At 48.6% G+C, this 27,022-nt stretch overlaps 1 protein-coding gene across 7 annotated transcripts in view; it reads right to left on the bottom strand.

Moving 5' to 3' along the window:
• Positions 1–27,022, bottom strand: part of LOC119967594 (doublecortin domain-containing protein 2) — a 223,954-nt gene that overhangs the window by 136,683 nt on the left and 60,249 nt on the right. For all 7 annotated transcript variants that reach the window (XM_038800324.1, XM_038800322.1, XM_038800323.1 and 4 more), the window contains 2 exons: positions 11,000–11,131; positions 9,735–9,881 (listed from right to left, as the gene is read on the bottom strand). In XM_038800324.1, the coding sequence (XP_038656252.1) occupies positions 9,735–9,881; positions 11,000–11,131 (279 nt within the window). The remainder of the gene's footprint in view (positions 1–9,734; positions 9,882–10,999; positions 11,132–27,022) is intronic.

The following is a 27,022-nucleotide window of genomic DNA, read 5'->3' on the forward strand; positions in this document are numbered from 1 at the left end:
GAGTCCGAGGATATTGATGATGAGTATGAGGATATTGATGATGAGTATGAGGAAATTGATGATGAGTCCGAGGATATTAATGATGAGTACGAGGTTATTGATGATGAGTATGAGGATATTGATGATGAGTACGAGGATATTGATGATGTGTACGAGGATATTGATGATGAGTACGAGGATATTGATGATGTGTACGAGGATATTGATGATGAATACGAGGATATTGATGATGAGTTCGAGCTAATTGATGATGAGTACGAGGATAGTGATGAGTACGAGAATATTGTTGGTGAGTGCAAGGTTATTGATGATAAGTATGAGGATATTGATGTTGAGTGCAATGGCATGAACTCCGATGATGATGACGATTAGAACACTTACGAAGAATGTGAATATGATGATGAAAATGAAGACTCCGAGAGTGAGGCAGTGGAGGACAATGATAAAACGCTGGCAAGTGGATTCGAGGGCGCGATGAGGTGATAGCACTGGGCATGAAAACAACAGTGGAGAAGCTGACTCCAGAAGCACATGGTGAGTCATCTCAGGCCTCTGAAATGGTTCCGGTAATTGACTCCCTGCTGCTCGGTGGCATCAGACATCCATAATGTGACATCCAGCTAACGGCAGAAGGTTGTAAGGTGTAAATCAGGACAGTCGCACATAAGGGTAGTTCCAAGAGAGTTTAACGTAACCCTAGGATAACTTTGTCTGTCTAGCAATTCTGATTGTTACTTTGCCGTGTGTACATCAATAAAACATCACTCCAGTTAAGTCACCAGCAGGCCTGTAGGTTCATTGCATAGACAAGATCACAGAACACAACATGCAGCAGTCCCAAAAGACATGCTTGATAGGTGAATGAGACATTCTGAATTTTCCCTCAGTGTACCTGGACAGGTACGGTACTGTGGTGACAAGGGGATTTTCACAGTAACTTCATTGCAGTGTTAATGTGACACTAATAAAGATTATTATTATGTTCAGTGTAATTTATGTGTAGCAGAGTGGCATGAGGCTTCATCTTATGCTACCTTTGGTCATCTGAAAGAGGCATTTCAGATCACTTTCTTGCCATAACTGGTCCTGATATCACACTATGACAGATCGGAATTATAACGGTGATATTGAAAGGAATGTGTAATATTAGCTTTTCCAATCCTTGGGGAGGGATACTAGATTTAGCAAGCCCGAGGCTGAGAAATTGAATCATTTTAAAAATGGCAGGAGATAAAATGACAAAAACTGTAAACCTAACAGTAAATATCATCTCTGCAAGGGAGACATTTGTGTCTCAATGAAAAAATAAAAGGAATTTACAAGGGATGGTGAAGTGGGAGTACACAATCTGAAACTGTTTGTCTCTCCAATTTCCCTATGTGCATTCCATGTCTGCTTCTGGACACTCAATCTCTGCCATTCTATAAGCAGGTTCTGACAGAAAGCCCAAAGAGAAAGCTTTGCATGCTTGCTGAGATTGACAAAGGAGTTTAGTGACACCGATGTTTGAACAATACCTAGGTTTAATGTAAGAACGTAACTACTTACAGATATACAAGACGACGGATATTCCTCAGACTGAGTCATGAGCTTCCTCCAACTAGACTCTGTCCTACACCACCATGTGGGCTGTACCATTTCCCCAGTGCCACACACGCCTTCAGCTCTAAGTACCTTAATATCGCAAAAGCTACCCAAAGGATTTTTTACATGTCTACTTGTCACTGATTCTAGTTCGGTATTATTGCAGACCAACTTATTCCCTTATGTTAATATTATTCACCAACGTAACCCCACTCGGGGCTGGGATCAGACAATATTGAAGAAGCCAGTCGCCAGAACTCACCCCTTCTGGCTTACAAGTGTGCATATAGAAATAAATGGCGGTTCAGGCTTTTCACAACGGAGAGACTGAGGTGCCAACTACCTAGCTTACCTTGATTAAGACCCATATGTGATCTACAGAAGGAATGACCAGCTGGTTCACAAGGAACTCATTCCAGGTAAGGAGAATTAAGCTGACTGGAACTCAAACCAGCATCAAGTTCTGAATGTAAAAGTTCAGGCACACCCAGTGCTGGCAAAAATGTCAACGCCAGCAGAAAATCTCACGAGACCGCTGGTGAGATACTGAGGCGCCTGTCCAAATTAATTTTACTTAACACTTAAAGGGTTTCCCCACCTTGCATTCCCCTCTCCCACGCACCCACAGGAGGTCCCCACTCGTCGACATGATGTCACGTCGATGAGGTTTACAGCCGCTTCTGCAAAAGAGAGGTAGTCGAGGGGAACCCAGTAGGAGTGCAAAATTAAGTACAGCCCTCGGAGGGGGGGGGGGGGGGGGGCGGGAGGGACATACATGGGCAGTGCCCCGTCCCGCTAGCATAACAACAAAAAACACGCACCCTTATTTTCTGTCCACAGAGTGCCAGAAGATCTGAAGAGAAAATTTGGCTCTGCAGCTGGAGAGCCCCAGCACAGAATGCAAAATTCCGTCCAGGTGGTTTAGCAGAGTCCCATTTTGGGCGCGAACAACGATGTATTTCTTGGTGCCTGCAGCACCAAGAACAATCCCGCTATCAAATGACACTCTTTTTTGTCGTCATGCTATCAAACGAGGCTCATTTTTTTGGCCTCATTCGGGAACACTCTTACCTCACTTACCTCACTTCCTGAACCGACGAAGTCAGTTTGTCAGTGCAGGAAGATATGGGGGTGCCATTTTTAAACGCTGCCCTGATCTGTCGAGCCCCTCAGACTCCCCATCGCAGCTTCCAGACCTCCACAACACCTGATCGACCTCTTTAGGGGTCCTCGAGCTCTTCAGCGCAGAGCATCCCTGGGCCCGATCTCTGGCACGGGCAACCTGGTATTTTGGAATATTGGCACTGACAATCTAACAATCTGGCAGTGTCCCTGCCAGCCTGTAAGTGCCATTCGGGCACCCTGTTGCTAGAGTGCCCAGGTGACAGTGCCAAGGTGCCAAGTTGGCAGTGCCAAGGTGCCCAGGTGCCAGCTGGTGCGCCAGAGTACTACCCTGCCAGAGCACGACCACCCCGGGGACCATCAAGGTGCCCAGGTGCCATTGCACCTGGTCCATGTTTATGTGGACCAATATTAAACGGAGCCATGGCCAGGTCTCCCAGCCTCGAGCATTCAATCCCGGGCCTCGGGAGAATCGGTTGCCGACATATTTAAATGAGCCTAATGGCTCACTTAAAAATGTAAATCTGGATCTCACCCTCGGTTGTGACATCACGCGAGATCTCTATAGAATTTTATAGGTTTCTGTGAGATCCCCCTCCCCCCCCTCATTCTTCTGAACTCCAGTGAATACAATCTTAACCAATTCAATCTCTCCTCATACGTCAGTCCCACCAAGCTACCAAATCTATCTGGTAAATCTCTGCTGCAATCCCTATTCAGGAAGAACATGCTTTCTCAGATATGAAGACCAAAAGTACATACAATATTTCATGAGCAGGCTCACCAAGGCCCTGTATAAATGCAGTAAAACATCCCTACTCCTGTACTTGTATCCTCTCGCTATGAAGGCCAGCATACCATTTGCCTTCTTCACCGCCTGCTGTACCTTCAGTGACTGGTGTACGAGGAATCCAGGTCTCGTTGCACATTCCCCTCTTCTATGGCCATTCAGATAATAATCTGCCTTCCAGGTTTTGCTACCAAAATGGATAACCTCACATTTATCCACATTATACAGTATCTGCCATGTATTTGCCCATTTACTCAACTTGTCCAAATTACACTGAAGCAACTCTGCGTCCTCCTCACAGTTCACCGTCCCACTCAGCTTTGTGCGATCTACAATATTCCTACTCCATCTGCAATTGCCTGCTCTGAGATTGAGGATCCGATCCTCCATCTTTCCCCATCCACATCTTCTGCTTCCATTTGCACTGGCTGCCACCTGGACCAAGGAATCATGAGGCTAAAATCCTGCTCTGGAGGCAGCTGTGGATGCGTTACATTTTGCAACCACATTTTGATCTGCCACCAGACAGAGGGAACACACGGGCTTTCCACTGTTCATTTCCACTGGCTCATTGAAATGCAGTGCACTATTTAAGTCAGGCACTGTGAATGCCGAGGTCGGCATGTCTTGAGCAGGACTGTAAGCCTGCTGTTTTAGCTTCTTTCTGAAAGTGATCATTTGCATTTCCGACTGGTGGCAAATAATGAAGCTGAGCGTCATCTGCTGTGTCTTGTGCTGGGATAGGACAACAATGTCCAGAGGGCAAGCAGGTCAGCCTAGTTCAGATAGAGACAGAGCATGCTCCAAGCACTGGTGCCCCCACCTCTTTACATGGGAGAGCTGCTGGCAAAACATTTGTGACCAGTAGCAGTCTATCAGATAGATGCCTCCTGGTGTGAAACCATGCTTTATGGCTTCACAGCGCTAGGGTCCCAGGTTTGATTCCTGGCTTCGGTTACTGTCTGTGCAGAGTCTGCACGTTCTCCCTCTGTCTGCGTGGGTTTCCTCCGGGTGCTCCGCTTTCCTCCCACAAATCCTGAAAGACATGCTATTAGATAACTTGGACATTCTGAATTCTCCCTCTGGGTACCTGAACAGGAATGTGGCAACTGGGGGCTTTTCACAGTAACTTCATTGCAGTGTGTGAACATTGAGAGTGTGCTCACGGAAGTATATCTGTTTTGAAACCTGGGGCGAAATTCTCCGACCCCACGCAGGGTCAGAGAATCGGCCGGCAGCGGCGTTAATCCCGCTCCCGCAGGGTTTTTAATTCTCTGACCGGCCAAAAACCGGCATTGTGCAAATCCCGCCGGCAGCCTCTGAAAACAGCTGGTGCCGGCGGGATTTCATTATATTTTTGTTTCCACAAATCTCCGGCCCGGATGGGCCGAAGTCCCGCCGACATGGCCACGGGTCACGTCGGCGAAAATCACAGTTGCTTTAAAACGGCGTCAACCATTGATGATGGTTGACGCCGTTCAGTGGCGGGGGGGGGGAGTGGGTTGCGGCATCGGGGGGGGGGTGGGTTGCGGCATCGGGGGGGGGGGGTTGCGGCATCGGGGGGGTGGGTTGCGGCATCGGGGGGGGGAGGTTGCGGCATCGGGGGGGGTTGCGGCATCGGGGGGGGGTTGCGGCATCGGGGGGGGTTGCGGCATCGGGGGGGGTTGCGGCATCGGGGGGGGTTGCGGCATCGGGGGGCGTTGCGGCATCGGGGGGGGTTGCGGCATCGGGGGGGGTTGCGGCATCGGGGGGTTGCGGCATGGGGGGGTTTTGGGGGCAGCGGCGTGCAGAGAGGGGGGGTGACGGATGCCCGGGGCCAACGCACCGTCGCCCCCCCCCTCTGTACACCGCTGCCCCCTACCCCAACCACCCCCCCTCACCACCCCTACCTCCCTCCAACGCCCCTATCCCCCTCCCCACCACCCCTACCCCCCTCCCCACCACCCCTACCCCCCTCCAACGCCGCTCCCCCATCTCTCGCAACGCCGCAACCCCCCACCCTCAACGCCGCAACCCCCCCTCATCGCCGCAACCCCCCCCCTCTCAACGCCGGGTCCCCCCCCTCTCAACGCCGGGTCCCCCCCCTCAACGCCGGTACCCACACCCCGTCCCCCTCCCTCTGAAGGCCGGTACCCACACACCCCCCTCTCTCCTCCTCCCCCCCTTCCTTCCTCCTCCCCCCCTTCCTTCCTCCTCCCCCCTTCCTTCCTCCTCCCCCCCTTCCTTCCTCCTCCCCCCTTCCTTCCTCCCCCCCCCTCCTTCCTCCTCCCCCCTTCCTTCCTCCTCCCCCCCTTCCTTCCTCCATTAGTGGGGGGGGGGGGGTGCGGCGTTAGTGGGGGGGGGTGCGGCGTTGGAGTGGGGTAGGGGTGGTGAACGGGATAGGGGTGGTGAGGGGAGGGGGTTTGGGTAGGAGCAGCGGTGTGCAGAGGGGGGGCGACGGTGCGTTGGCCCCGGGCATTCGTCGCCCCCCTCCTCTGCACGCCGCTGCCCCTACCCCAACCCCCCCTCACCACCCCTACCCCCTTCACCACCCCTACCCCCCTCCAACGCCGCCCCCCTCCAACGCCGCCCCCCTCTCTCAACTCAACACCGCAACCCCCCCCTCTCAACTCAACGCCGCAACCCCCCCCCTCAACTCAACGCCGCAAACCCCCCCCCCCTCCTCTCAACTCAACGCCGCAAACCCCCCAACGCCGGGTCTGTCTCTCTCCTCCTCCCCCCCCCCCCAATGCCGAGTCTGTCTCTCTCCTCCCCCCCCCCCCCCCAAATGCCGGGTCTGTCTCTCTCCTCCTCCCCTCCTCCCCCCAATGCCGGGTCTGTCTCTCTCCTCCCCCCCCCCCCAAATGCCGGGTCTGTCTCTCTCCTCCCCCTCCCCCCCCAAAATGCCGGTCTGTCTCTCTCCTCCTCCCCCCCCCCCCAAAATGCCGGTATGTCTCTCTCCTCCCCCCCCCCCCCCAAAATGCTGGTCTGTCTCTCTCCTCCTCCCCCCCCCCCAAATGCTGGTCTGTCTCTCTCCTCCTCCCCTCCTCCCCCCCCCCCCCCAAACGCCGGGCTGTCTCTCTCCTCTTCCTCCCCCCCCCCCTCCCAATGCCGGGTCTGTCTCTCTCCTCCCCCCCCCCCCAAATGCCGGGTCTGTCTCTCTCCTCCCCCCCCCCCAAAATGCCGGTCTGTCTCTCTCCTCCTCCCCCCCCCCCCCAAATGCCGGTCTGTCTCTCTCCTCCTCCCCTCCTCCCCCCCCCCCCCCCCAAACGCCGGGCTGTCTCTCTCCTCCTCCCTTCCTCCCCCCCCCCCAAACGCCGGGCTGTCTCTCTCCTCCTCTTCCCCCCCCCCCCAAAATGCCGGTCTGTCTCTCTCCTCCTCCCCCCCCCCCCAAACGCCGGGCTGTCTCTCTCCTCCTCCTCCCCCCCCCCCCCCCCCAAAACGCCGGGTCTCACCACTTCCGCAGCTCGTGAAACTGACGCGTATCGCGTCAGTCCGCTGCTGGCCCCTCCGGGAACTGAGAATAGCCGCCTAAAAGAAGGCCCCCACGCCGGAGTCATCTACACCAATTTTGCTCGCCGGAAATCGGCGTTACGACGGTCTGCAGAGAATTTCGCCCCTGTTGCGGTCAAAGGAGGAGAGGGAATTGGGAGCAGCCAGTCAACCTCTCCTCACCTGATAGTAAAACTCCTAATATCGAAATGACCCAGCCACAGTGAACAACTGTCCAGGGTGTGAACTTCCTGGGATGCCGTTTGTGCTGGGTTTCTCTTGTGTCTGAATCTTTATTGTCTGTGCATGTGCACAGTGCTGCTTCACATGTGCAGACTTGAGCCCACACAGCCACAAGGGACCAGGGGGAGTATGAGCCAGCAGACTCCTCTGAGCATTGCTCAGCTTTGGCACATGGGTAGTTTGGAATGGGGGCGTAGGGTATCCAGCAGGTGTTCAGAAGAGTGGTGTCCCAGTCAGTGGAGACGGTCCCAGACTCAAGTCCAAGCTTGAAACCATCTCTCCCCCACGTCACTCCCCCTCCCCCGCCCCACACTTGCCCCCTCCCATTACCCCACTCTACCGTCTCATCAGCACCAATATCCACGCCCCACTCCAACTCTCCCCCTTGGAGGAGTGCTCCTTACTTGATGTGATTTCAGTAGAGAGGGTGCAGGGGAGATTCATCAGGATGTTTCCAGGGTGGGGCATTTGAGCTATGAAGAGAGGCTGGATAGGCTCCGGTTGTCTTCTTCAGAGCAGATAGGGCTGGATGGGGACCTGATTGAGGGGGCTCCCCACGCCGGGTGGGAGAATCGCGGGAGGGCCAGGCGAATTACGACACGCTGCCCTGGCACCCCCTGCGATTCTCCCACCCCCCCCCCAAAAATGGCATGTCGCGGAATCGCCGGTGACAAACCCGACCGGTTCATGCCGGCGCCAACCACACCTGGTCGCTGCCGGCATGAACATCGGGGGACAGGTAAGTGTGGGGCCTGTGGGGGGCGGAGAGAAGAACGAGCACCACAAGCGAGCTCGGGAGGTGACTGGCCCGCGATCGGTGCCCACGGATCGTCGGGCCGGCGTCTCTACGAGACGCACTCTTTCCCCTCTGCCGCCCCGCAAGATCAAGCCGCCATGTCTTGCGGGGCAGCGGAGGGGAAGACAGCAACCGCGCATGTGCGAGTTGGAGCCGGCCAACCTGCGCATGCGCGGCTGACGTCACTTAGGCGCCGCCGTCGCGTCATTCTCGGCACGCCGCTTTGACGCAAGCGTCAAGTCCCGGCGGCCGTGTTTCTCACAACGCCGCTCCTAGCCCCCTGGGGGGGTGAATAGGGTGCGAGGAGCGGCCTCCGATGCCATCGTGAAACTCGGCCGAGTTCACGACGGCCTTCCCGAAGCCGCGCGGGAGCGGAGAATTGCGCCCATTGTTTCCCTTAGTTGAAGGGTCAGTAACGAGGGGATATAATTTTATGGTGAGGGGCAGGAGGTTTAGAGGTGATTTGAGGACACCTTTTTCATCCACAGAGCGGTGGGAGTCAGAAATGCAGTGCCGGGGGGTGGGGAGTGTTGGGGGGGGGTGGGGGGGTAGTAGAGGCGGGAAACCTCACAACCTTTAAAAAGTATTTGGATGAGCACTTGGAATGTCACCAAATTCAAGGATATGGGCCAAGTGCTGGCAAGTGGGATCAATGGAGATTTAGTGTAGTTTTGTTGGTGCAGACTCACTTCTGTACTGTATGACTCGATGAAACCCTACCCACAGATTTGGTCATCCCGGCCTCAACTGCCCTACAGGTTAGTGAGGAGGACAGTTTCAAGAACAAGAGTGAATGACAATGGTGGTCAGGGCGTCAACAGTTTGGAACATTTTTCCAGCGCTCAGACATGCCTTCTAGTTCTTCCAAGGTGCCCAAAAATAAAATCTAACTTTCACTCTTTCCGGCCTCTTTGGCACCATCAGCCATAGAGCCTGCACAGTTCATGCTCCCAAAAGTTTGAATCTGAATTGTCACCCAGAGCTCTATTTACGTCACTGGACTCCAATTTTTATTTTAAATGATTCTACTGCCTGTAAAATTCAGACAAGCCATCAGCCATTGAACCTCTTATGTTAACAAATGGCATGGCTACCAGAACCCATAATGTCAAGTGAGGAAATGTAAAAGAGCTCCATTTGTGAATGTCCATTAACTCCTACAAATCTTACAATTGTCTCTATACCAGGGAATTACACTCCAACATAGTGCAGTTGCAATAATATTACCACTTCAACACATTGAGGTTTTGATATGTTACCTGTAGTAAAAGGTAAATGATAACATGTTGTTTTAAGGGAAAGTTTAGCAGTCCCTGTCAGCATATTTGATCTTGGAGATCTGGCATTCACTTTCAAAATTATAATTATCAATATCTTCCTGAAGAATCCAAAAATTCCTCCAACCCAATCTCTGAGCAACACTTAATTTTACATTGCAAAATATAATTCATGCATTACCATCTAGAAAGAAAAGGGCAACAGACAAATTACTTCCCAAGTCACACTGTGGCTGTATCAAAAGGCTGGAACTCCCTCCCTAACTGCTTATGGGCTTCAGCAGTTCAAGAAGGTGGCTCACCACGGGCAATTAATGATGGGCCATGAATGGTAGCCTTGTCAGCAAAGAGCAATGTCCACATCCCATAGCTAAATAAAAAAGTAAAGCTTTGCTGACAACCACACGTTTATCTGCTCAGACATCAGAGAACTGTAATGTTTAGAACTTACCCTTGAGTCTCTCGACCTGTAATTTTCTTTGACAAGGCTTGATAGTAAGGCAGCTTCTTGAATTTCTCTGATCCCACAGCCACATAATGCTGGTGGTTGTCTAACTCAGCTGCACCCAGCAACGATCTTCCATCTAGTGTGCAGAGTCTGAATATGTTAAAAAAAAAAGTTTCACTGTTTTTTTAATATAAATTTAGAGTCCCCAATTATTTTTTTTCCAATTAAGGGGTAATTTAGTGTGGCCAATCCCCCCAACCTGCACATCTTTGGGTTGTGGGGATGAAACCCACGCAGAGACGGGGAGAACGTGCAAACTCCACAGATAGACAGTGACCCGGGGCTGGGATTGAACCCGGGTCCTCTGGACCGTAGGCAGCACTGTGCCACCATGCCGCCCAGCACTGTTTTTATCTTAGCCAATTTTTAAAGTTCTATAAAACCATACGATGTAGGAGCAGAAATAGCCACTCGGTCCATCGAGTCTGCTCCGCTATTCAATGAGATCATGGCTGATCTGATATAATCCTCAACTCTACTTTCCCGCCTTATTCTAATAACCCTTGATTCCCTTACTGATTAAAAGTCTGTCTATCTCAGCCTTGAATATACTTAGCGGCTCAGCCTCTACAGCTCTCTGCACTAAAGGATTCCACAGATTTACTATACTCTGAAAGAAGAAATTCCTCCTGATCAATGTCTTAAATGGGCAAATTCCTACTCTTTGCTTATGCCCTCTGTTCATAGACTCTTCCACAAGAGGAAATATCCTCAGTATCTACCTTGTCAAGCCCCCTGAGAATGCTATATGTCTCAATAAGGTCACCTCCCATTCTTATAAATTGCAATGAGTACAGACCCAATCTACTCATGCTCTCCTCAAAAGAAAATCCCTCCATACACAGGATCAACCGAGTGAACCATCTCTGGTCTGCCTCCAATGCTATCTTTCACTTGGTGAAATGGGGCAAGATTCTCCGGACATTCACTGCTGGCGGGATTCTCAGGTCCCACCGGCATCGCATCCGGACCTCGGGATTCCCGGCAGCGTGGGTAGTTTCAATGGAAAATGATGTGACAAAATTCTCCTCCTCGCTACCAGCGGTAATGGGGCGGAACCCGAAGCGGAGATTCCCGCCCATGATTTGCCAACTACCTCGGTAATTCTTATCCACTGTAACCTTTAAGAATCTCCAACAATGGCACAAAACCCGAAGAATATCAGAACATTCTCAGAACTTGACTAATTAATGAGAGTAAATGTCTACCTCTGGACAGCTCCGGTGCGCAAGTGAACTTTCTCTGTGATCAAGGCGAGGACACGATTCCAGTCTTGAATGATATATTTTGGGAGAAGCAATCTCACAGGGGGAATCAGCAGGTCTCCATTGGTAAAAATGCTAATGGGAAGAAAAAAAAGTAAATTCTTGTTACTTCATGCATTTATTTTCCGCCATCTCTGAAGGCGAATCACACATCCAATCTAAAATTTATTGCAAGTGAGGAGAATATTAGGAGGTGGAGTGGCCCAGACAGGCAGCAGCTGTGGAAAAAAGAGGAGCTGGTCAACATTTAGACCATGATACCTGCCCCGCCATTCAATTATGGCTGATATTTTCTCATGCCCATCCTACTGCCTTCTCCCATAACCCCTGATCCCCTTATTAATCAAAAACCTATCTATCTCTGTCATAAAGGCACTCAATGATTTGGCCTCCACAGCCTTCTGCGGCAAAGAGTTCCACAGATTCACCATCCTCTGGCTGAAGAAATTCTTCCTCATCTCTGTTTTAAAGGATCGTCCCTTTATTCTGAGATTGAGTCCTCTGGTTCTAGTTTTTCCTACAAGTGGATATATCCTCTCCATGTCCACTTTATCCAGGCCTCACAGTATCCTGTAAGTTTCAATAAGATCCCCCCCTCATCCTTCTAAATTCCAATGAGAACACCCAGAGTCCTCAACGATTTCTCATACGACAAGTTCTTAATTCCAGGGATCTTTCTTGTGAACCTCCTCTGGACACTTTCCAAGGCCAGCACATCCTTCCTTAGATACGGGGCACAAAACTGCTCACAATATTCCAAATGGGGTCTAACCAGAGCCTTATACAGCCTCAGGTCTTTAAATCTTACCTTAGGACCAGGAAATGTTATAGCTGATCGAAAATTCAAAAATGGAACAGCACAAGGGAGAGGGAGGGGCAGAATGAGAAAAAGAAGACATGCAGAGAATAACCTAAGAAGTGTTTAGGTGGAAGGGCTGATTAAATTGATGACAGTAGCAGAATGCAAATCAAGGTGAAGTGAGAAACAGCAAAGAAACAAAATTTATATGAGATGCATGGCAGCTCACAGGGGGATAGTAGAAATATGAATAAAAATCAGGAATCGTGTATAACGAGCTGCCAACAGGCTATAATATAACCCTTTCACACTCAAGTGCTTTAATTTAAACACCACAGCAGCGACCTTATCCACTGGCTAGAAAATCAAGAGCAACACTGCCATGGCCATGTTTGTTAGCCCAATGGAATTCAATGACCATCAAGCAATTAACAATCTGCGATCCTGATTTCAGCCTCCAATAGCTGTTGGACAGTCAGAGGACCGAGGGCTCTTCAGTCTGAGCAATGCCACACTAATGGGCCAGCCAGCATGAGGAAAGGTCAAGAATCCTGGGTTGTGGAGCCCACCGGGGTCGGGGAGTCAGTCATGAGAACATGGGCGACGTTATTCTCCGTTCTTGAGACTAAGGCCTGGATTCTCTGTTTGGGAGACAAAGATCCCCACGCCGGCCTGAAAAAGTTGGTGTTTTACGCCAGGAAAACTGGCGCAAAATGGCCACTGATTCGCTGTTTTGCTGGGGGCTAGCAGGGAGGTAGTGTAGAGCTCGCAGCTCTGGCCCTGAGTATTTCCGGTTCCATGGTCGCGCATGTGCACATCAGTGGCCTGCAGCGGCCGTGGTGTGCTTCATGGCGGACTCAGCCCACGGACCTGGACCATAAAAGTAGTTCACCCCCTTCAGTCCATACCCAGGACTGCCTGCCCACAGTGCCCCCAGCCCTGAATAAAGCCCGCCCTGCCCACGGATCGGCCCTCCCCCGACTGTGGTGGTGCCGGACTGAGTCCGAAACCGCCGCGCTAAGTTCACAACGGTTGAGACCATAACAATCCACACCGTTGGGAACTCAGACGGTTGGGGACGGAGCATCGCAGGGCGGGCCTGAGGCAATGGCCTGAGGCTGCGGTTACGTGGCGCGGTGTGCTCGAGTACACCGCTTTTCAGAGGGCGGAGAATGCGGAAATCGGCTCTGCCCCCGACAATGACGTCAAAAAGGATACTCCGCCCTGTCGCCGAACAGGATTTTGGCATCGAGAAGCGGAGAATCCAGCCCGAAATATTGACGCCGGCACAGAATTCGTGGTGTTCCACGACAACAAAACTGCCACCACTCCTGGACCGATTCAGCGACTCTTACGGGGCTAGCACCGGCGCCACGTGGAACTCAATCAATTCTAATGAGAAACAGTGCAGGATTCACTGGGTCCATGACTGACACTCGGAAGGCTGACAAGCTGCAGCCGCATATACACATTTCACTCCCCACACACACTCATCCCAGCCACCAAGATGGCACTGGTTGCGCTGGTGCGCTCATATAGCTGATGGGTCAGCTGGGGTCAGAGGACACCTAGGGGGGTGACCTGGGGGAACACCCATTTGATCTGTGGCCCTAGGTTTACAGCGGGAAGTCAGCGGCATGCACAGCTGCATGGCTGCCTTGCAGGCTGCAGCAATGGTGCTCCGTGCTGTACATCCTGACCCCATAGCCTATCTCCTGGCCACCCCTCACTACCACCCCTCCCCCCCAGGCAGAAGCTCCCCAGCCAGCGGCACAACGGTCAGCAAACTATGGCCATGTTGGGCATCTGCTGTACCCCCTCTCTCTTCCTCAGCATCCACTGAGCCTGCTTCACGATTTTTTTTTTTTTTTTTTTTTTTTTTAAATAATTTTTATTGAAAGAGTTTTTCCATACAGACATTTACCCCTACTAATTTTTAAATTATTTACAACACAATCCCTCTAGGCAAATGTCCCTCCCTCGCCCGCCCTCTCGCGCGCACCAGTCCTCCCTGCTTCACGATTTTTAAACGCACAAGTGAACCTTGGCATAGGCAATTCGATCCAGTGGCGGCGGAGAATCGCAGAGGCCTCGGAGAATACTGGGTCAGGCCTATTAATGATATTTAACTTCCCCAATATTGACTGGGACTCACTTAGTGCTAGGAGCTTGGACGGGGTAGAGTTTGTAAGGAGCATCCAGGAGGGCTTCTTAAAACAACATGTAGATAGTCCAACTAGGGAAGGGGCTGTACTGGACCTGGTATTGGGGCATGAGCCTGGCCAGGTGGTAGAAGTTTCAGTAGGGGAGCATTTCGGGAACAGTGACCACAATTCAGTAAGTTTTAAAGTGCTGCTGGACAAGGGTAAGAGTGGTCCTAGGGTGAATGTGCTAAATTGGGGGAAGGCTAATTATAACAATATTAGGCAGAAACTGAAGAACCTAGATTGGGGGTGGATGTTTGAGGGTAAATCAACATCTGACATGTGGGAAGCTTTCAAGTGTCAGTTGAAAGGAATTCAGGACCAGCGTGTTCCTGTGCGGAAGAAGGATAAATAGAGCAAATTCTGGGAACCTTGGATGATGAGAGATATTGTAAAAAAGAAAAAGAAGGCATTTGTCAGGGCTAGAAGGCTGGGAACAGACGAAACCTGTGTGGAATATAAGGAAAGTAGGAAAGAACTTAAGCAACGAGTCAGGAGGGCTAAGAGGGGTCACGAAAAATCATTGGCAAATAGTGTTAAGGAAAATCCCAAGGCTTTTTACACGTACATAAAAAGCAAGAGGGTAGCCAGGGAAAGGGTTGGCCCACTGAAGGACAGGCGAGGGAATCTATGTGTGGAGCCAGAGGAAATGGGTGAGGTACGAAATGAATACTTTGCATCAGTATTCACCAAAGAGAAGGAATTGGAGAATGTTGAGTCTGGAGAAGGGTGTGTAGATAGCCTCGGTCACATTGAGATCCAAAAAGACGAGGTATTGGGCGTCTTGAAAAATATTAAGGTAGATAAATCCCCAGGGCCTGATGGGATCTACCCCAGAATACTGAGGAGGCTAGAGAGGAAATTGCTGAAGCTTTGACAGAAATCTTCGGATCCTCACTGTCTTCAGGTGATGTCCCGGAGGACTGGAGAATAGCCAATGTTGTTCCTTTGTTTAAGAAGGGTAGCAAGGAGAATCCAGGGAACTACAAACCGGTGAGCCTAACGTCAGTGGTAGGGAAATTACTGGAGAGAATTCTTCAAGACAGGATCTACCCCCATTTGGAAGCAAATGGACGTATTAGTGAGAGGCAGCACGGTTTTGTGAAGCGGAGGTCGTGTCTCACGAACTTGATAGAGTTTTTCGAGGAGGTCACAAAGATGATTGATGCAGGTAGAGCAGTGGATGTTGTCTACATGGACTTCAGTATGGCCTTTGACAAGGTCCCTCATGGCAGACTGGTACAAAAGGTGAAGTCACACGGGATCAGGGATGAGCTGGCAAGGTGGATACAGAACTAGCTAGGTCATAGAAGGCAGAGAGTAGCAATGGAAGGGTGCTTACCTGATTGGAGGGCTGTGACTAGTGGTGTTCCGCAGGGATCAGTGCTGGGACCTTTGCTGTTTGTAGTATATATAAATGATTTGGAGGAAAATGTAACTGGTCTGATTAGTAAGTTTGCAGACGACACAAAGGTTGGTGGAATTGCGGATAGCAATGAGGAGGATTTAGATCGTTTGGAGACTTGGGCGGAGAGATGGCAGATGGAGTTTAATCCGAACAAATGTGAGGTAATGCATTTTGGGAGGTCTAATGCAGGTAGGGAATCTACAGTAAATGGTAGAACCCTCAAGAGTATTGACAGTCAGAGAGATCTAGGTGTACAGGTCCACAGGTCACTGAAAGGAACAACACAGGTGGAGAAGGTAGTCAAGAAGACATACGGCATGCTTGCCTTTATTGGCCGGGGCACTGAGTATAAAAATTGGCAAGTCATGTTGCAGCTGTATAGAACCTTAGTTAGGCCACACTTGGAGTATAGTGTTCAAATCTGGTCCCCACACTAGCAGAAGGATATGGAGGCTTTCGAGAGGGTGCAGAAGAGATTTACCAGGATGTTGTCTGGTGTGGAGGGCATTAGCGATGAGGAGAGGTTGAATAAACTCGGTTTGTTCTCACTGGAACGAAGGAGGTTGAGGGGTGACCTGATAGAGGTCTACAAAATTATGAGGGGCATAGACAGAGTGGATAGTCAGTGGCTTTTCCCAGGGTAGAGGGGTCAATTACTAGGGGGCATATGTTTAAGGTGCGAGGGGCAAGGTTTCGAGGAGATGGACGAGGCAAGTTTTTTACACAGAGGGTAGTGGGTGCCTGGAACTCACTGCCAGAGAAGGTGATGGAAGCAGGGATGATGGTGACGTTTAAGGGGCATCTCGACAAATACATGAATAGGATGGGAATAGAGGGATAAGGACCCAGGAAGTGTAGAATATTTTAGCTTCGATGGGCAGCATGGTCAGCACAGGCTTGGAGGGCCGAAGGACCTGTTCCTGTGCTGTACTTTTCTTTGTTCTTTGTATATGCCAAGGGTGTTTACTGTATGTGGGGAGTGAAACGCATTGACGCCACTGTCAAGGCACCAGAGAATTGTGATTTGGCATGAAACTGGTGCCCGCCAAGATTTCAGCATTAAAATCGATGTTCCGCCCAATTGCTTTTCCTGATTCTGGCTTTGGCCTACGAAGAATCCCGCCCGGGGTGTTTTTCAGTTGGAGTGGACTTTTGTAGTGAATGGGCCTGTCCTGGGCCACCAGATGCCCAATGAGGAGGGCTCCATCGCCAAACCCAAAGCGTAGCCTGCAGCTTTTACTGTGTGGCTTTGCCTTGTGGTGCATTGCCCAAGTCCACCATTAGTGGAATACCAGTAGCGGTGGGATAAGGCCCTTAGGTGACCATTATTTGACAACTTCAGTACCTGGATAAGAATATCTGCCCGAATTTCAAGGAGTTCTGTAGGCAAAGGCACTCCACAACCACCCCACCGTACCCCTCCCGCACTGATTCGCCTCTCCCCACCTGTTAGCCCACCTCCAAGAGGGGAATTCAATTTCATCCAAAGGATGTACCCCCAGCACAGGTGGTTCCTAACCCAGTTTCAATTCCTGAGACTCACCAAAGAATAAGCAGAGGTTCTCGGCACATGTCTTTGTTGTCTAGATTGGGAAAGCAGCTAAACCGCTACAAATGGTTTTGATTACAATGAAATCACATGTGACTTACTTCAGCATGTTCCAAAGAAGGTGTAAATTCATGCAATATTTCATCATGTCTCACAAGAACTCTTCCAGAGACTTCACAACCAATTAATTATTTTAAAGGGAATATGTAGGCACTATTCCAGCAATTGGCAAAGAGAGAAAATGGTTTGCCAAACAGCTTTTCAAAAAGGCACCTTTTCCCCTTAAAAGGGAACATTGCTGCTGATTGGAAAGATTGCTGTTCAAAGGAATCTGCAATGCTTGGTCAACAATCAATTTTCAGTGACATCTTTCAATGGTATCCAGGATGGGAAATGGATATTTGTTTACCTCTAACATTTTTTGCCTAATGCTCGTACAGATGAAAACAGATGCCGCAAAATCTCCTGCTGGTTTGAACAGGCAGTTCAGTGCTTCCCAAGACATAGGGTGAATCTAAGTAGAAACTTTTCCTGATCCTACTATCCTTTAATAGCTCAGGAAGCAAGATTATTTGTTGATAACAGGGTGATTCATGCCAGGCGTCAAACTGATCACGAGTCTCCGGGCCTGCTGACACAAGGTGTCAGGGACACCAAGAGGAGCAAAGGGGTGAGTGCCCTTTCTATACTTATTTCCAGGATGTCGACTGGATACATCATGGGAGCTGGGGGTCGGGGAGGCTTGGGCTGGGTTGGAGAGTCTCAGATCAGGGGTTTATCCCAGGATGGGGTTGTGTGGTAAGTCCTCCCTATGTAGCCTTGAAAACCTTTAAATTCTCTCCCAGCAGGTCAATATCTCAAAGGAGGGTTAGATTTGTTTTTGTAGCTCTTCACAGTCCATTATCTTTTACAAGCCTCTTGGATAACAGGTCCAAGCTATTTCAAAGGAGGGATTCTGGCTGGCCTGAAGGGGGGTGGGGGGGCTGATAGGGCCTTTGGCGAACCCATAGCGGGGTGCCAATGACTGGGGGTGAGGGGGCTGCAGACTTATTCTGAGATCCTTTTAAAAGGGTGCCCCGTCTCTGAGGAGTTGGCCTTGGATCGCGCTGATCCACCTAGTTCCCCACTGGAGACCAAACTTAGACATTTTTGGGGAGAACTGAGCCCAATATCTTAAAATCAATGCGTCAACCATTCCATTGTGCTATTTAAAATAAAACTGACAATAACCTTTGCATGTCCATGTCCTGAGCTTACTGGTAAATTCAGAATCAACCTTAATTTAGTATTCATGGTGAGTTCATATCCAGGGTTGGCCCTTCTGCTGGGAGATTCCTCAGTGAGAGATGGCAGAGAGAGGGCACAGAGGCAGTAAAGAAATTCTGATGCTGTTCCAGCAAAGAATTCACAGCAGCAATTAAATGGGGAGGTTTTTTTTTGTCACAGCCAAACATTCTCCAGAGCTTGAAAATCTCCTCAAGCAATGAACCCCATATTTTATCGGATGCAACTGTGTAGCTTCAGGAAATCTTGACAACAAACATGTTTCAAACTCTGAGATATCCTTTCCAAAAGACAGAAGTGCAGATAGTGTAGAAGACAGGTGTAACCTGGGTCCAACACCCAGAGTGGCTGTCAGATGGGAGTTCATCAGCGAGAAAGTCTGCCAGGATAAGACAACCCACCAATTCCCTTTACCACTATTAGCACTTCTTCAGTCCTTAGGGGAGGCGATGGCCTACTGGTATTGTCAACGGACTAGTAAACCAGAGACCCAGAGTAATTCTCTGGGGCCAAGGTTCAAATTCCGCCACTGCAGATGGTGAAATTTGAATTCAATAAAAATAAAATCTGGAATAAAAAGATGACCATCAAACCAATGCCAATTGTCGTAAAACCCACCTGGCTTACTAATGTCCTTCAGGGAAGGAAATCTGTCGTCCTTACCTGGTCTGACCTACATGTGGCTGTAGACCCTGAACAACATGGTTGATTCTTAACTCCCCCCCCCCCCCCCCCCACCCCCGCACACCCGCCCCCTACGGATGGGCAATAAATGCTGGCACAGCCAGAGACATCCAATCCCATGAACAATTTTTTTAAAAAGCACGCTTTTGTCTTATGTGCATGATTACTTTGTCACTTTCTCCTTAGCTCTTACCTATCCCTCTCCAACTGACCTCTCCAATGATACTATTCATTACATTAACTGTTGATTCTATGATTTTAATTCTATCCCTTTTCAGTTCTGTAGAAGGGTCAATATGGACTTGAAACATTAACTCTGTTTCTCTCTCTTCACAGATGCTTCCGGACCTGCTGAGTTCATCCAGCATTTTCTGTTTCTATTTCCCTACAGCAAGTAGGTGGGCAAATTATGCATGCACTAAATGTTTCCTTACGACCTGCAACACCATGCTAAGCACTCTGACAGCCTTACTACTTTTCCAAAACCCATGCTCCAGCAGCATGCACTAAATACTAGAATTTAAAATTTTGTTGGCCAAACTGCTGTCAGTCTTACATCTTTAAAAGTAGGCCAAGAAAGCATCCTGACAAATAAAAACCGAGGTGCACAAGGCATTGCATATTCGCTGGACGGGCATTCAGATCTTATTGTATTTGTTTTTCAAATTTCCAACATCTTAACATTATCTTGCAAGATAAGGCAACACGTAAAAACACAAAAAAGTAGAAAGACTATTAAAAAGGAAAAGGCACTTTACAAATCACACAGATATACACCGCAGTGTGTGGGGCAAGGTGAAAATAAAGCTTTTCTCCAAGCTAGGGATAGTACCATCCTTTCCCTTATTATTCTTTTGCCCAGTCCTCATAACACTCTTTCACAAGCACGTGCTCAAGTACAACTTTTTAAAAATAAATTTAGAGTGCCCAATTCATTTTTTTGCAAATGAGGGCAATCTAGTGTGGCCAATCCACCTATCCTGCACACCTTTGTGTTGTGGGAGCGACACCCACGCAGACACATGGAGAATGTGCAAACTCCACACAGACAGTGACATAGAGCCAGGATCGAACCTGGGACCTCGGCGCCGTGAGGCATCAATACAAGCCACTGCTCCACCGTGCTGACCTACTCAAGTACAACTTAACGCAAAGCCTGCCACCATGGAAGTACTGCGTAAAGGAATGTCTTACAGTCAGAATTTTAATACTTGGTTCTGGGTTAACGCATAGGATATAAGCATGGGGAAATCAGGTCAAATCCAGGCAAGTCACCAGCTTAGTCATAGCTGGAGTCACGTGTACATCATCACCAGAACATTCGAGCTGTGGAATGGGTACAAAATTATACCATGGCTTTAGGATTTTAGAAAAATAAAGAAAATTCAGATTTTGAGAGGGAAGGTAAAGGAATGTTTCTAGTGGTTTATCAAAAACGAGGGGCATATTTTCACACTCATTCTGAGAAGAATGAGGTGGTGGTCTTTACACACACATGGCTATTAGAATATGAAATGCACTTCCACAATTTGCATGTTCAAGTGAGGCAACTATTCAGGATGCCAGTAGAACTTGATGCTCTTCTCCAAACAGTGCCACCAGATCTTTAATGTCCACCTGGACCATCAAAACAGGGAGGCGGACGCTGGATTCAATGGTTCATCCAAGGGAACCAGTCTAATACCACAGTGCGTCCTGGACACCAATACACTGTACATGCTTGTACATGTGTCTCAGATCCCCCTGGCAGGGTGTGAGGAAAGTGCAGGACATCTTTGTTCACGTTCTGTCTCTTAGCTTCATTTTAAACTTCACAATAAGCAGATCACTGGCACCACCCAGTGGATTTTTCTTGTCAAACAAAATCCACCAAAAGACTTTTGTGATCTACCCCAGAAAACAACGATTGAATTTTATTTGGCTAATAAATGCTTGTGCTTTTTAAAATATCTCACTCGTTATTACAATTACTTTATGCAGATGTTCTCAAAGACTGCAAAACAAAAAAATGGCCAAGTGGGTAAACAAATGTACAACAGCCACAGAGATCAAAAATGCTTATCCCTGTTCTTTTCCATGTTAGCTGATGTCTGTCAAGATATCAATGTGGGTATTACTATTGGTTCAGTAACATTGGGCTGGAGGGAGCGATTGGGGGGGTGGGAAGGCCAGATTACCATTCTTGATCACTATCCAGTAATCCCTGCTGAAAAAGAGCTCATATGTGGATAGCCAGTGAAGCCAGTGAACTCAGGTTAAATAGTATCACATTCCTTTCACCACCCAAGTCTAAACATAAAAAATAATTTCTTCAAGTATGGAATTGTATTCCAGTCTGATTCAGGAGTGGAGGGTAAAATTGAAAGTAAATAAATCCCTCAGCCCTCAAAGAGTTAAATCTATGCCCAATGTTGATACTCTCTCTGTAAACAACACTACTTGAGCAAACAAAAATATTGTCAGATAATTTCCATCTAATTTGCCATACAGAAAACATTTATCAACACATTTGAATTCTCACAACCATCAGGACTACTTTCTTTCGCAACCCAACTCTTTATTCTGCTCCATTTAATAAATATGAAGACATCGGGACCACAACTCAATCACTTAAAACCCAAAGAACACATTTGGGAAATGAGAATCTCTCATCCCTCAATTTCTGTGGACAAAACAATAAATTTGCCATCATCTCTCAGTGATAAGAGGGCTACAAGCCCATAGCTATAACAGTGCTTACCTGAACGATAAACTGACGAAGGGTTATTTGATACCATGATATGATAGCACCACTACACCATATTTTGTATGACAATTTTGTATCATGGTGTAATCGAATCATACTATCCCATGATATTTATAACTTACAATAATGGGTTACAATAATAGTATGCCATTAGGCAATATGATTGAACTATGTCACAGGTTGCATGATAGAATTATGCATGCTGCTTTTTTAGTTCCTTTGTAGGATATCAGCATTACTGACAAGATGGATATTTCTTGGTCAACCCTAGCTGCTACTGAGTGTTGTCTTCTTGACCTCCTGCATAGAACTGAGTGTTTTGTTAGACCATTTCACAGTGCAATTGAGGGTCAACCACGGTGATAAACCCCAGACCATCTATGGTTAGCAGGTTTCTCTCTGTAAAAGGATATCGGTATGCCAGCATTGAGAATTGAAATTCTGGTAAGCCCTGGTATGAAAATATTGTGCCTTAGAGTGGTGTGATACTACTGTGCTGTGGTGGAATCACTGTAAAGCTCTCTAACTGTAGATCTAATCTACTGTAAAATACTTGCTTCACAATTATCCTCCACCAATGACCTTAAAAAGACAGGCAAACGCAAACTCAGGCCAGAATTCTCCGGCTGGTGGGATTCCCTGATCCCGCTGCCAGCACATCCCGTCTGCAGATTTCCTGACGATGTGAGATGGCTTGAAGGGGAAATATCATTGACAAGCGGCGGGAGGAAAGAATCCCGCCACCGCCGAACGCCGCACCGCTGGGAAACCCTCAACTGGGTGGGGGGGCTTGTGGATCCAGCCCCTTATTCCCAAACTCACTAATTCATACCTTTTTAGGAAATGGGAATCCTGGAATTTAGTGAGTCACTGGCAGAATTATTGGAGGTAGCTCTCAATTACAGAATTCTGTACCAATAATTCTGCTTTACCTCATCTCCCAACCGTTCACCTCTTCCTCATCCCCTTTCAGTGGGCCTGCCATCCAATGTAATTGCTCCTCATCCTGCTGCATGTTCACTTCTCGTTGAATTGGCCGTAAGCAGCAAATGGTGCCTTTGGCTGGAATGTAGAGCTGCATCATACTTGAACAGACTGAACTATTGAATTATTGCTTCTGCATCCTTGTTGTATGTTTGACAGTGCTTTGTCTGGCCACATGGGTGTCATTGTATCTGTAATTCCTGATTTGTGGAGCAGCCTGAATTGGGGTTACTAGCCATGGTTTCAAACAGTGGCTGTTGTTTTCTAATATCAACCCATCTATTCGCTTGTGATAGTGCAAGCACCATAAACTCTTGCAGATTGAAAACATCATGACTGCTTCTCATAAAACAGGCTTAAAGGTGCAGGTTGCTACTTCTATCATCTGAACCAACCAGCTCATTTTTGCAGCACTACACTTTCCTCTTGGTGTATAACCTTTGCATTAGCATGTGGAGCTCTGGTACCCACATGGATTCCATGTCATAATGTCCTGGATTCTTGCAATGCCTGTCAGGTGCTAAAGGTTATGTTCCCTTTCCAATTGTCTCCTTTCCGTTGGGAAAATAACAAAGGTGTTTCACCAGGCAACCACAGCATCAATCACTTGCTTTAGCCAGGCATGAACTGAAAAATGTCTTCTCTGAAAGCAGTCTCTGTGTGATCTGCAAGGGTCTTATTACACAGAAGCTAAGGGTTGGTGTACTACGACTGTGGAATGTGCTGTATGATAGCACAGTGTCATAGGGAGGTCTGAATGTTAAGTTAATTAACAGCTGATTATACCTGCAGCAAAATACTTGGCTTTTAATTATCCTCAACAAAGAACCTCAACAAGGCCAAGTGATTTTTAAAAATCAGTCACCAGCATTAAGGAGGGCTGTCCAAATCCTTGAGGTTATTATTAATAAACCTTTGCAAATGCCATCTCTCGGTGCTGGGTCTGTAATGAACGGGAATTGGTAAAGCAGATTTTTCCTCTGGCACACCCCAGGTTGAAGTAGCCGGTCTGTAAATATGGGTCTTTAGGTATTGACATCAGTGAGCAAACTGCCTGAAAATATTGTGCCCCCCACATTTTGATCTTAATCATTTAATTCAAATGGTGCTATGTCTACAGCTCAGTTCTGTGGTGTAACTTGTACTGCGGCAGTAATTGGCAAGAGTTCACAAAACAGTGGCTGAGCAAATTGCAGACTTCAGCAAAAAGGCTGATATATAGAAGCCAATAAAAGTATGCAAGATGTTCAATGCAGTAGTGAAATGTTGAGAGCCAAAAAGGTAGAATTCAACATTAACTGAAACACCACCAGCACTTTGAATAAGGAAGCAACCCATGCTGCTTTAGTGTACATGTTCCCATATTTTTTACAGGTGAAGAGTATGCCAAAAGTTGTGAAGTTCATCAGAGGTGGATTTTAGGGATTTGCCGAAATAGTGCTTCGTGTGCACACCTCATTTAATCCCTCCAACACCACACATTGACAAAACAGGTTTGTGAGGTGAGGTAAGTGCGAGGGAGGTCTTGTGGGTTGTGTCCATGGCTCTGAGCCGGAAGTTTCAGATTCAAGTTACACTCCAGGACTTGATAGCCATGGAAGGTAAGTTCACAATGTGGCCAAAAATCCTTCCGATACGCCTCTGACGGATATAAGAGTGGGAGAGTCTGGTCAGCCATGCTTGATGCAGAGTGACACCCTTCAAGCTATATCCTCTGCTAACAAGCCACTATTTCAGGATGAAATAGCCATGGAAACAGACATAACAATGTACCTCACGTGTCACTTGATGCAGGAAAGCCTTTTAAGTCTCTAATCTTTACCTCATGCCGATGGTAGGAGGTGAGAGCGGGAGAGATTCCTGGTCAGCCATGTTTGGCATGAAGTAGTGTCCCTCAAGCTAAAACCACTTCTCCCTCCCTCTCTCGCTGAAACATAAAGTGGTGCCTTTGTTCGCTTTCAGATTATGGCAAATTATGGTCGGGTACCGAACTTTCCAATCAGCACCTAAGACCAGTGGAGCCTCAAAATAAGAGATTCTTATTTTAAAAATCCGTGTCTAGGGCCGAGTCATTTGCCGAAGGAAGAGCCTTCCCGGCGGGAGACTTCCCCGGAGCCTGCAGAAGGGAAGCCTGGTCGATGTGGGGCTTGTGGTCACCGGCCCCAACTTTAGCACAGGCCACGGGTGACGCAGAGGTCCAGGCGCCCCGGTAGAGGTAGACCTCAGCCCAGGGCCTGGACCTTCCATCTGAATAAACCAGAAGAGGAGGATGACTGTATGCAGTTGCATTGCGTGGCAGCCTCCCCAAGTAGTCTCAATAAAGATTGTAGTGTAAGTCAATGGCCATTTGCTCAATATAGAATTGGACAATGGCACGGTGGTTTCTGTGGTTGGACAAAGACGTTCGTCCGAATTAAGTAGGGTATTCAGACTTTGGATTTAATGGACACCCATGCCAAGGCTGGCCACTTACATGGAGAGCTGTTGGATATCACTGGTACTACTGTGACTCCGGTGGTTTATTGGCACCAATCGGTGCACCTCCCGCTTATTGTGGAAAAGGACCAAGGCCCCAGCCTGTTGGGTAGTGATTGGTTACGTTATCTGCAGCTGCAGTGGCAGCACATCCTTCAGATGGGGACCAGAGGCTTGGGCGAGGTGCTGTGCAAGTACCCCAAAGTGTTTCAACCCAGACATGGGAAGATCAAAGGCACCGCATACAAGCCGGCCCAGAATCCCCGCCGCGGTATTTCTGGGCTCGGCGGTTCCCTATGCTTTGCTGAAAAAAGTAGAAACTGAGTTCAGTCGCTAGGAGTCATTGGGTATCATCCGGCCAATGAGCTCCACTGATTGGGCAGCCCCGGTGGTACCGGTAATGAAGCCGGACAAAACAGTCCGTTTATGCAGGAATTATAAACTGACAGCAAACATGGCTTCGCGATTGGACCGTTACCCCCATGTCGCGCATACAGGATCTCAGTGTGAATCTTGCAAACGGACATTGGTCCACGAAACTCAATATGAGCAATGCATACTTGCAGCTTGAATTGGATCTGGCCTCCTGCAAATATGTTATCATCAATATGCACAGGGTTCATACGGGTACACGCGGTTGCCTTTCAGAGTGTCCTCCGCCTGTGCAATATTTCAGCACGTAATGGAGGAGAGGGCTGCCGAACGTAGCGACTATACTTGGGTGACATACTGGTCATTGGAACCTCAAAGCAGGAGCACTTGGATAACCTGGAGGCAGTTTTGAAAAGGTTTTCTGGGGCTGATTTCCACCCATGGTGAGCAAAGTGCCTTTTCCATGCGAAGGATGCGGTCTACCTTGGCTATCGGGTGGACCATGAAGGCTTGCGTCCCCTAGCGGAGAAGTTGTACGCCATCCGGCAGCCCCCACCCTGATGGACACCACGGAACTTCATTCTTTTCTCATACTCATTAACTATTACGGCAAGTTTATCTCGAATCTAGTGTCCATATTGGCTCTCTTGCACCACCTTCTGAAGAAGAATCATGAGTAGGCATGGGGCCAGCCGCAGGAGACATTTTTTCGGCAGGTGGAAAAGCAATTGTCTTCAGCGTTATTGACCCATCGCAATCCTGCCAAAACTTTGCTCGTCACATACAATGCTTCCCCCTATGGGATTGGGGCCATTCTGGCCCACCGGATGGAGAATGGAAGAGAACATCCAATCACCTTTGCCTCCCATACATTGGCTGCAGAGGAACAAATGTATGCACAGATCGAGAAGGAAAATTTGGCGGTCGTCTTCGTGGTAAAACATTTTCACCAATCCGTCTACGGCCTCCATTCCCCACTTATTACAGACCATAAACCTTTGCTCGGGCTTTTCAAGGAGAATAAGGTGATCCCGTCCATTGCCTCCAAGCGGATCCAGCACTGGGCCCTGTTATTGGCCATCTGTCAGTACTCTTTTGAGCATAGACCTGGGACTCAAATCGCGAATGCCAACACACTGAGCCATTTGCCTTTACCGACCGGGCCCTTATCAACCCCTGGGACAGTTGAGATAGTCATGACTATGAGTTTCATAGACTCCTTGCCTGTCATACCATACCAGATCTGTGAATGGACCCAGACAGATCCGATCCTATTAAAAGTTCGGCACGTGGTGCTATATGGAGTGAAGCATCGACAGCTTCAGGCGAGTTACAGGCATTGGGCAGGATTCTTCGTCCCACTGCACCAGAAATCTGGCCGTTGGGATTTTCCGTTTCGGCAGCTGGCCAATGGGGTTTCCCATTGTGGGGCAGTCCAATGCCGTCGGAAAACCCCCGGGC

The sequence above is a fragment of the Scyliorhinus canicula genome, chromosome 6, assembly GCF_902713615.1.
Source record: "Scyliorhinus canicula chromosome 6, sScyCan1.1, whole genome shotgun sequence".
In the NCBI taxonomy this organism is placed as follows: domain Eukaryota; kingdom Metazoa; phylum Chordata; class Chondrichthyes; order Carcharhiniformes; family Scyliorhinidae; genus Scyliorhinus; species Scyliorhinus canicula.